Source organism: Sceloporus occidentalis, unplaced genomic scaffold (assembly GCF_023333645.1).
Source record: "Sceloporus occidentalis isolate IW3139 unplaced genomic scaffold, rSceOcc1.0.p SCAF_3, whole genome shotgun sequence".
NCBI classification, from domain to species: domain Eukaryota; kingdom Metazoa; phylum Chordata; class Lepidosauria; order Squamata; family Phrynosomatidae; genus Sceloporus; species Sceloporus occidentalis.
Window position 1 is genome coordinate 129,845,260 of NW_028316983.1, and position 11,358 is coordinate 129,856,617.

General features: G+C 42.6%; 1 protein-coding gene across 1 annotated transcript in view; it reads right to left on the minus strand.

The window, feature by feature from the left end:
- The window catches only part of ZMAT2 (zinc finger matrin-type 2), a 32,922-nt gene extending 23,339 nt beyond the window's left edge, over positions 1–9,583 (minus strand). Inside the window, exon 1 of the mRNA XM_089516253.1 lies at positions 9,480–9,583. Coding sequence (XP_089372379.1) covers positions 9,480–9,497 — 18 coding nt within the window. The 5' untranslated portion in view covers positions 9,498–9,583. The remainder of the gene's footprint in view (positions 1–9,479) is intronic.
- Between the last annotated feature and the right edge of the window lie 1,775 nt (positions 9,584–11,358).

Genomic DNA, 11,358 nt, shown 5'->3' on the forward strand with positions numbered 1-11,358 from the left:
ACCTGTGGATAAGTCGACTCAAGTTTTTGGGGTCAATTTTTTGACCTAAATTTCTAGACTTATACATAGGTATATATAGTAAGTGCACTTTGAGTCAAAAATCAGCAATTTCCAGCATTCTGGGCCTCTTAGTTATATTAATTTCTATCCCATCTTTTTCCCATTTAGGGATTCAAGGTGGCTTACCTTTGAAAACATAGTGCTACAGTTTTTAAATGTAACTATTTAGTTATATTTTTGAATATTACTTGTGTTATCTATGCAGACAATATTACTGCAGGTCTTAATAGTGCCAGCCGGATTCTCAATGGTTTATTCACCTGCTCATCTTCCAATGTGATCCACAATATTACCAGCAATGCTCTTCTGCATTCTAGGTAAGACACTCAAGCCATTCAATATGCAAATGAATAAGTGGACAAAAATCTGACATAAGAAATACTGTAACCATATTCAGATATCTGTGGATGGGACATCTCAGCATACCAGGACACTCTGCTACTGACCTTCAAGTGACTACTCTTGACCAAAGAAACTTCACAAGTACAACATGAAACCACTGAATTATAATTGATCAAAAAGTTGAATTCTACCACCCATATTTGTAATGGCTTTTTAAAAGTTATTTTAATTAGTTTATAAGTGCTAAGATTAAAGTAATAGTTGCTGTGTATTTTCCACATTCCATTTTCCTTCATGTTTTACTATCTCTCACCCTGAATGTATGTCTGTCAACTCAGGATAACATTTAACATATCTACAGAAGAGGACTCTGACGCTTGAAAGCCTATGCCATAAGTATGTTAGTCTTTAAAATAATGTAGGACTCCTTGTTGTTCTTCTGGGAAGGGGAAAGAAGCAAAACTAACTGCTCTAAATCAGTTGTTATTTCATGTGCAAAAAATTGTTTTGATTCTGAACCACTGTAACCAATCTACATGCAAGTCAATGAACCATGAGCTTTTACATGTAACTCAGTACCTAGTTTGTCTTGGAAGGACCATGTTCTTCAGTATAGTCATTGCTATTGAAATAGAATATAGAATATATTATAATATTTGCCCAATATTTGACTAGTCAAATGCCCAAACCCAGGTATAGCATACAGAAAAAGAAAACAAGTGCAGCATTTCCCAGCACTTTATCTCCACAGCAGGAAGATAGACGGCTGTATGGCTCACAACTGTTCATGGAAGCCCTCTTGTCTCCTTGGCTCTCTTGTCTGCCCCTGGGCTCTGTTGAGGAGAGATTCTGTCCTAGCCTGAATCTCCTTTTGGCTACTGCCATCAGTCTGGAGGACATGGGACTCTCAGTACTGGCCCACCTGGCAGCAGCAACAGGTGATGCATTGTTTGGACTGAAAGGGAACAGAAACAGTTTTCTACCCAGCTCCAGCAAAGCCTGCTTGGTAAGCTAGCAATGAGAAGAGGTCCTGCAAGTCAAAACCAACCTAGCTTCCATGATGCTTTGAATGGGCTGGTGGGAAATGCTGGGAGGCGTACTTTCTCTACATACTTTTTCCAACAAAGGGTTGTGGTGTTTGGGTACTAGGCTAACAGGATATATGAGGCCAGGTGTGTCTCCAGCAACAAACCCCAACATGAAAACTATAGGCAACTAGTCCTGGTTCACTGTCTTATTGCCTAGGACAGTCATCCAAACCCTGCAAGGAATTATGGCCAGGAAACATGGATCGACAAATATGAAAACATTTTCACCACAGTTTTCCTCATGCAAATCTCTTGATACCCATTCATATATCACATATGAAGAGTGCAAAGTTCAGTTTTGCAGAAAAGGCTGCCTGTCACAACCACTTCATGCTGCTAGCAGATCCAATGGATCTGAAAACGTGGAAAGGCTTGAACCCATCCAAGCTGTGCAGGATAACAATGCTCTCCAGCTGACTCTTTCTGCTGTATACGCTAACAAGAATATTTTTCCCCTGGTGAAGCAGCAATCCCCACATGCTGCCAAGCAAGAACATATTCCCCAATACATCCTCATTGTTCACAAGACTTGCAATTAAAACTGAAACCACCTGTTGTTAGCTAGAGACTTGCATTTCTGGCTCGGGAAATCCACTCTGATTCTTTAGCTACCCATATAATCTGTAAAGAGACACATTCATCAAAGCTCTGCAAGCAGATCATTTAAGAATGCCTCTCTACAATAATAACATAAAGTTCCTCTGTACTCTAACAAAGAAATGAAAATGTTAGGCTGATGCTTCTTTCCCCATGGCAGTTTAAAAGGAGGATGGGAGAAAGAAATGAGGAGAAAACTCATAAATTGAGATTACATTTCTTTCCTGAATGTCTGCTGCCTGAGGAACTATAGGATTTAGCAGAAGCTGCAGTACACCGGATATTCCATTAACAAGAAAGATATGCTTAGCCGAACATGTCTGAAATGCCACAATTGCCATTCTAGTGCAAAAGGAGGTTGATAGAAGTGCTGAAACAGGGGAGAGTCAAAGGTTGGCATGGACAGCAGAGGAAAGGAATACACTTAGACCTAATCCTATACTACTACAAAATATGGCTATGCCCTGTATAGACAGAGGAGATATACACCAACCCCAGACCTGGTATGGAAAATCACTACAGACTGACTTCATGGAGGCACACTGAGAAATTTCTCAGCTGTGTCACCAATACTATAAGTAGGCTATCAAGACCCACACACAACATATCCACAGTGGTACAGAAATCTCACATAGGGAGATCATAACTTAGATGACACAACATGTATCATGACCTTCTCTCTCTCTCTCTCCATGTTATGCACACTGAGTGCTCCTAAGAGACAACTCTGGTGATAGGAGATAAAGACACGTTGGTCCCATAAGGGAACTTGAGTGCATTGCTAACATTTCTCTCCCAAGAGGTAACTCACATTCAGAATCCAGACACAACATCCAACCACACACTATTTCAACAATGAAGGATGCTTAGATAGAGCATCACAAAAGCAAGCAAGAGAAGGGAGAACAAATGTTATAATGGTTAAGTGATGCACAGAGCACCTGCCACTTCACATAACAGTGAAGTTCTTTTTGTGCAAAACCTGTTCAAACCATTGTTACTCCTAGTCAAATCATGAACATGTTTGCCTTTCAGGACCATAATCAGGAATGCTGGAACAGAATAATGTATGATCACATCGACATCCACTGCAATTCCCAAAAGAGATGAGATACAGTTATTACAATTCCCCCATGAGATTGGAGAGTAAAGTATGAACAACTAGATAACAGCACTCTTATTTATTCTCTCATAAACAACAGTTGTGCATCCAGATGCAGAGAGTGAGACTGTAAGTGAACTGCTACCTCCTATTCACTGTTTCATGTGTCTCTCCTTACGCATGACAGCTGTTACTTCAAAGGTAAAAGATTCACCCCCACTACTTGTTGACCATGCCAGAAACTCACCCTATGACCAACTATAATGTCCAGGATACTCTAGGCTGTTCTATGGGGTTATTAATTATATAAGTATGTAGAAGTATGAAGGTGTTCATGACAATGACATGTTATATGAGGGACACTGTACTTGATCCCCTGCTGTCTGATGAACTAACGTTCAAGGCACAAGAGTGTTGCTCACATGACTATCTGGCAGTTCCCAATGTCTTTTTAGAATCCCCTCTTTTCCAGATGCGGTCCAAAAATGGTTATTGGGATTGCTATATGCTCTAATTCTTGCTTGCTAGAATCAGGAAGTGGTAAATGGGGGATCCCTTTCCCTCACTTTATACTATGTGAAAACTATACATGGCCTTGTGTGCAGGCCTACATCTGGCACATCTTCTTATTGTAGCTCTGCTAAAGGCTACGCTGCTAAAGCTTTACTACACCCCATTCTTAGTTTATATAAAGAGATATTAAAATCTATTTTTGCATTTGTGCAAAGACAACATTTATGATTACGAACAGATCTGTTCTCCTGAATCTTTTTAATTCCCTCTTAAGGCTCTAAGTTAATGGCTATCACCCCATTTCATAGCAATAAGTTCCATTAAGTTGTCTTTCTAAGACTGCATCTAAATTGTAGAAGAAATGCAGTTTGACACCACTTTAACTGTCATGGCTCCATCCTACAGAATCCTGGGATTTATAGTTTTGTGAGACATCAGCACTCTTTGGGAGAGAAGGCTAAAGATCTTGTAAAACTACAAACCCCAGGACACCAAAGGATGGAGCTACAGCACTTAAAGTGGTGTCTAACTGCATTGTTTCTACACTATAGATGCACTCTAAGTAATGTTTAGGTTTTTTCTGTAAATTCCCAAATACTGTAGCCTCTCCTCAAAGAGAAGATGTTCTCAGTTCTTTCTGTGTTAAAGATGCTCTATCAGCACATAAAGCAGGGCAGGGCAAAGTGCAGTCTGTTGTCTGCATATAGCCCTTGAGCTTCTCTTGCACACTCCACGTGCTGCTCAGAATTTTAACTAAAAAATCCCAAGCAAACTATACTATGGGGCTTTGTCACTAAAATTCACTGACCGTACCATAGTCAAATGTAAGCCACTAAATATACTTTAGCCAATGGGAAAAGGAACAAAATTCACTATAGTCAAGGTGATTTCATAGTCCATTTAGTTTCTTCCAGTTTACTAGTCAATGTCATATTAAAGTCAACTCAAGCACCTTCAAGGTTTATTTAATCAAATCAAAAGTTAATAATAATTAATCAAGTGGGAGAAATTGTAATGAAATGAATATTTAATGAAGAATTTTTAATTCACTGCAGCTAATTTTACATCTGTTTCAAAGCATGTCCAGGAGAAAGTAACCAAAATGAATCATAGAGTTGGAAGAGACCGCAAGGGCCATCCAGTCCAACCCCCTGCCATGCAGGAAATCCAGATCAAAGCATCCCCGACAGATGGCCATCCAGCCTCCGTTTGATGACCTCCAAGGAGGGAGACTCCACTACACTCCAAGGGAGTTTGTTCCACTGTCGAACAGCCCTTACTGTCAGGAAGTTCTTCCTAATGTTGAGGTGGAATCTCTTTTCCTGCAGCTTGCATACATTGCTCCAGATCCTAGTCTCTGGAGCAGCAGAAAACAAGCTTGCTCCCTCCTCAATATGACATCCCTTCAAATATTTAAATAGTGAAGGGTCTGGAAACCATGCCCTATGACAGTGATGGCGAACCTTTTAGAGACCAAGTGCCCAAACTCAAAGGCGTTCCCACATCAGGCGTTACCTGGTGCCGGGGGCAGAACTTCTGAGGGCAGGAGTTCTGCCTTCCAGAGGTGGAACTTCTGGAGATGGGACTTACCTGGAGACAGCTGAAGGCCCAGAAAGGTGGGGGAAGAGGAGGTACAGGCACATGCCTGTCTCTCCACATGCCCTCATAAATGGCTTCTCGTGCCAGAGAGGGCACACATGCCATAGGTTCACCACTGCGTCCCTATGAGGAACAACTCAGGGAGCTGAGTATGTTTGGATTGGAGAAGAGAAGGTTAAGAGATAATATGATAGCCCTGTTTAAGTATTTGAATGGGTGTGGCCTTGAGGATGGATCAAGCTTGTTTTCTGGGACCCGGAACAGGAAAAGATTCCACTTCGACATTAGGAAGAACTTCCTGACATTAAGAGCTGTGGAACACACTCCTTCGAAGAGTCATAGAGTCTCCTTTGGAGGCTGTTTTTAAACAGAAGCTGAATGGCCATCTGTTGGGGATGCTTTGATTGTGAGTCCCTGCAAGGCAGAAGGGGTTTGGACTGGATAGCCCTTGAGGTCCCTTCCAACTTTTTGATTCTATGATATATAGCTACTTTTGTGTAATGAACTCCCCCACCCCACAAAAATAAAAAATGTTGTCCTCAGTCACTTGGCCAAACTGGAAAGTAGTCCACAGACCTGTTAAACTACCTTTGATATAAAGCAAAGCCTTCACCGATAATGATATGGATGGGCACATGTCTGGTCATATAAAGGTCTGTGTGCATCAGAATCCTCAGGAGTCTTGAAATTGGCAGAATGCGAATTTCTGAATATCACCTAACCTAATGTGGCAAAAATTATCTTTAATAGGAAGTAGCAACTTGTGTGAGGGGCTATGCAGACCACCCTTAAGGGGCAGTCCACAGCTGCCTCCATTTGAGCCAGATCAGGGCAGCAGCAACCACACACCACGGTCCCAAGCTGTCCTTTCCAGGGTGCCAAAAGGAGCCACAAAAAGCAGCTCCTTTTTGCGCCCTGGAAAGGGTGCAATAGCTGCGGCTTTAAGGTGCTCCTTTGGGGCTTTGTCGTGTAAATGCAGCGCCAGAGGAGCACCATGACACCACGCACCGTGTGGAGCAGCGTGCGGCATCATGCCGCCATGGGGGCAGAGTCGGGGCATGTGTCATATGGACACCATGCCCCAACTCCACCCCCAGGCTGGCTTTAATGGCCAGTCTGCACAGCCCAAGTCTACAGTTCAAAGATTTGAAAATATTTTTGACCAACACAGGTACAAATTGAATAACCTCAGTTTCAGTTGTGCCTGAAATACTACAATTTCCAAACACATTCCACATATCGCTGCAAAGTCAAACGTATGCATCAGTTTCATATCCAATTACTAGAGGCTCATTCATATGCGCCATTAGTCTGTTTAAACCCACTTATTTCACTACACTTGAGATGCACCTGACTTCCCAGAGGTGCGGCTGGTGAGACCCTTGATCTAAGGTCCAGCTAATATTTTAATTCAAAGACACAGCTGTGTTAGTCTGGGAAATCAGTATGCACAGGGATTTTGCAGCATGTTTGTGATTAACTGAAAGACAGAACTTGGTAGCATAAGCTTTTGTAGACTTGAGCCTAGGCTGAAGTCTATCAAAGCTCGTGTGACTAACTTCTATCTTTCAGTAGAGAGATCTTGTAGCACCTGTGAGACTAACTGAAAGAAAGAAGTTGGCAACATGAGCATCTGAGGAAGCAGACTGAAGTCTATAAAAGCTCATGCTGCCGATTTATTTCTTTCAGTTAGTCTCAAAGGTGCTACAAAATCTCTCTACATACTGATTCTACAGACTAACACAGCTATATCTTTCAAATCTATCTTTCAGTTAATCTCAATGGTGCTGCAAGATCCTTTTACATACAGTCGGCCCTTCTTATACACGGATTTTTTATACACAGATTCAAGCATACACGGTTTGAAAATGTTCCAAAAAAGTATAAATTTACCTTGATTTTCCATTTTTTATAAGGGACACCATTTTGCTATGTCATTATATGTAATGAGACTTGAGCATACACAGATTTTGTTATACACGGGAGATCTTGGAACCAAACCCCAGCGTATAACAAGGGTCCACTGTACTAATAAATTTAAGTGATACTATGCCTGTTACAGACTGCCAAAATAAAGCTGCTTGGGGTCTCTTTGGAGGTATGCTGTTTAAATGATGCATGCGTCCTAAGAATCCGGAAGCTGCACCAAAGCTGCACTCCAGTGCTTAGGAATGGAGTGTGGCTTTGGCGCGACCTCCAGACTCTTAGGACCCATGCGTCATTTAAATAGCATACCTCCAAAGAGACCCCAAGCAGCTTTATTTTGGCAGTCTGTAACAGGCCATTGTCTGTATCAAAGAACCGGTACATATGTGAGCACACACTCTTATTCTAATAGAGTAGTAGCCCCGGATTTCAGCCAGAATGTGCTGCGAATAAGCACAGAAATGAGAAGCAATCCTTAACAAAGGGCACAATTCAAACTCCTTGCCCAGAAAGCCAGTCTCAGAGACTCACAAAAACTTTCCAGAAGTGCAGAGGGATACCAGACCAACACCCTCAAAGAGTGTTTACCTGTATGTATCCCACCTAAAGTTTTCCTGATGCAAAACATGAAGACTTCATGAGAAATTCAGTGTTCTCTACCTACATAAGAGCCTGGGGGTTCACAAATGAAGCAAACATGCTGGCTTCCAAGGAAATATCTCCTCTGAATTGAAAATGGACATTAAATTTCCTTGACTTTGAAAATCTATACCAGTGACCGCATAGCCAAAGGATAGCCCTCCTTACCATCTGAACTAAGACCAGAAACAGAAAATGCAGGTCTATGACTAACATCTTCAATTTCTTTCTCCTGTTTGCCTGGTGTAGAAGAAGCCAGTGTGATTCTGACAGCTTGCAACATGTCATTGTGCATTTTGGTCGGCCCCATAAAGGTATCATTGTTTGGATGTAATTGGACTCTCAAAGACTCTATTTCTACATTTGGAAAAAATAAACTTGATGATGATGATGATGATGATGATGATGATGATGATGACGACCACCAAAAAAAAATTGTAACTTTTAGCAATGGAAGTTGTGCCGCCAACAAATAAACTTGACTATTTCTAAGCACTGGACTAAACAATCAATGCCATTGATAATTATGTTTGGAGCTCAAATGACTGTTTTGGACTTTATTTGGTCCAAAACACGCTGCAGAAATAATCCAGTTTAAGACTGCTTAAAATCAGAATGATTGTACGGTATCTTAATTATTTTAATTATCATTATGTCAATATTGTTTGTTGAGGGAGAGGGAAGGAGGGGATGTAGAGGCTTATTGTGTACTGTATTGTATGCACCGTGTTTCCCCAAAAATAAGACACCGCCTTATATTCATTTTTCCTCAAGAAGACACACAACGGCATACTTTCAGGGGATGTCTTATTTGTATTAAGTACGGCACAACAATCTACATTCATTCAAATATTAAGGTTGACCATAGAGTTGCGCTGGAGGACCTAGATATTCCTAGAGCGAACACATTAATCAAATCAAAGCCGCAAATAGCAAGGCTGCAAATATGGAGGGATGAGTGTAATATTATTGTTGTTGTTGTTGTTGTTATTGTTTTGCTTAACTGCCCTGGCTCCATGCTAGGGAATTCTGGGAACTGTGGTTTTGTCAGACTCAGACATTGAGCCTTCTCTGTCAGAGAGAGAGAGAGAGCTCTGGTGGTGCCACAATAAACTACAGTTCCCAGAATCCCCCTTTGCATGGAGCCAGGGCTGGTTAAAGCAGCCTCAAACTGGATTGTTTCTGCAGTGTGTTCTGGACCTGAGGGGCTACAAAATGGCTCCATTACAGATTGTAACCCAGTGTGTCACAGTTAGCACCGCTTTCACTGCCCCTGGCTCCATGCGATGGGATTCTGGGAATGGTAGTTTGTTGGGGCACCGCAGGTGCCCCAACAAACTACCATTCCCAGAATCCCATCGCATGGAGCCAGGGGCAGTGAAAGCGGTGCCTAAACCGGGTTATTTGTGCAATATAGACGCAACCCAAGTGCCCAGCAATGGCAGCCTGGACCCTCATGGTCCCCAATGAGGGAAACCAGGGTCCCCTCCTGGATCTGAAAGGGATCCCTATCTCCAAGGGCTGCCCTCCCCGCCCTCCCAGTTCCTCAATAAGGAAGGCCTCCCTGGAAATGTCTCCCTTTCCTCCCAGAGCCGTTCCTTCCCTTCACCTACCCCGCTGCTGGACGCCATCTTGCCTGTGTCAAGCTTCCTGGAAGCCGGGAAATGTGGCGCCCCTTCAGGCCGGCTGCCAAGGGGACAAGGAAGCCATAGGCCTCGCCTCTGAAAGGGCCTGAGTTACACTTAGCCCTCCCCACACTAGTCTCCAGGCAGTTGTGGTTGTTGTGTGCCTTCAAGTCCTTTCCCACTTGTGGGTTTTCCTTGGCATGTTTCTTCAGAGGAGGGTTTGCCATTGCTGTCCTCTGAGGCTGAGAGAGTGTGACTCATATTATGAGTCACACTCTCTCAGCCTCAGAGGACAGCAATGGCAAACCCTCCTCTGAAGAAACATGCCAAGGAAAACAGTCACACTCTCTCAGCCTCAGAGGACAGCAATGGCAACCCCTCCTCTGAAGAAACATGCCAAGGAAAACCCACAAGTGGGAAAGGACTTGCCATAATTGTCCACTTTTACCAGGGACAAAATGTGGAACGAATTCTAGCCCAAGCTGTAGGACAACTGCGGGACAAAGCTCAGCCCAAAATGTAGGACATTTAAGGTCCTCCCTTTTTCTTAAATGCCCTACGTTTTGGGCTGAGTTTTGTCCTGCAGTTGTCCTACAGTTTGGTCTCGAATTTGTTCCACATTTTGTCCCTGGTAATAGTGGGCAATTATGGCAACCAGTAGTCCTTGCTCAAGTGGGTTTACATGGCCGAGCCAGGATTCGAACTCTGGTCTGCAGAACTCTAGCCGTAACATTTGAGCCACTACACAGTGGGGTTTGTTTCCAAGAACAGATCAAGCCCAAAATGTCCTTGGAAGCCAAGTTGATTAAATTGAGGCTTGTCATAATTCGGCCACATCATGAGGAGGCACAGCTCATCAGAAGAGACAACAATGCTAGGAAAGATGGAGGGAGGTGGAAAGAGAGGAAGACTGCAAACCAGATGCAAACAAGGGATGTCACCGGCGGTCTTGGAGATGTCCCATCCATAAGGTCCCCATGAGTCGGGTTCGACGGAGTGCAATTGACAATGACAACAACAAAGCTGTTCACACCAAAGAAAGCGGTGACATCTTTCTGCCACAGTCCCACTCCCCTATATTGCAGGGCCTTGAGAAGCAATCCTTATCCATCCTTATATTCATTAAGTCTATGTGTGTTAACATAATTGTGTATCCAAAGAAAAAGCTTTGTTAGTCTGCAGAATCGGTATGATAACAAACAAAAATAAAATATAGCTTTTATTTATATCCCACTTTTCTGCTACACAAAACAATCAAAGTGGCTTACAAGATTAAAAGACAGTCAATATACACTACATACATTCTTTACAATACTATATCTAACCCCCCCCTTAAAAAAGGACTTCAGCTCCCAGAATTCCTGCCTGTTGGCCAAGCTAGCAGAGGCTTCTGGGAGTTGAAGTCCAAAGTCCTGAAGTTTGGGAACCACTGTTTTGACACCTTTGAGACCAACTGAAAGGAAGAAGCCAACTTTTTCTTTCCTTTCAGTTAGTCCCAAAGGTGCTACAAGATCTCTCTGCATGATACAGTAATCATATATTGTTGTATTGCAGTCCCATTTTAAATGAATACATCATGGATTTGGAACAATTGCTAAGGAAGATCTAGGACAAAAGTACAAAGCTTAGCACTAAAGGAGTATGGAGTCCTTTATTTCCCCAAGGAAGAAGCTTGATGCTTGAGCAACTACTCCTTAACTGATTTCTACCATCAACGCTTGGATTCTGCAAGACATTTTGCTCAAAGAGAATAGCATCATCAAAGTAACTCGGAAGCTCCAGCAGCAGAGAAAGGAGTTGCGCCTCTACAATTTTTATGTCTTTGAGTCAGAGGGCGCACTTCCGGTGGAGGATTGACTGGCTGCGT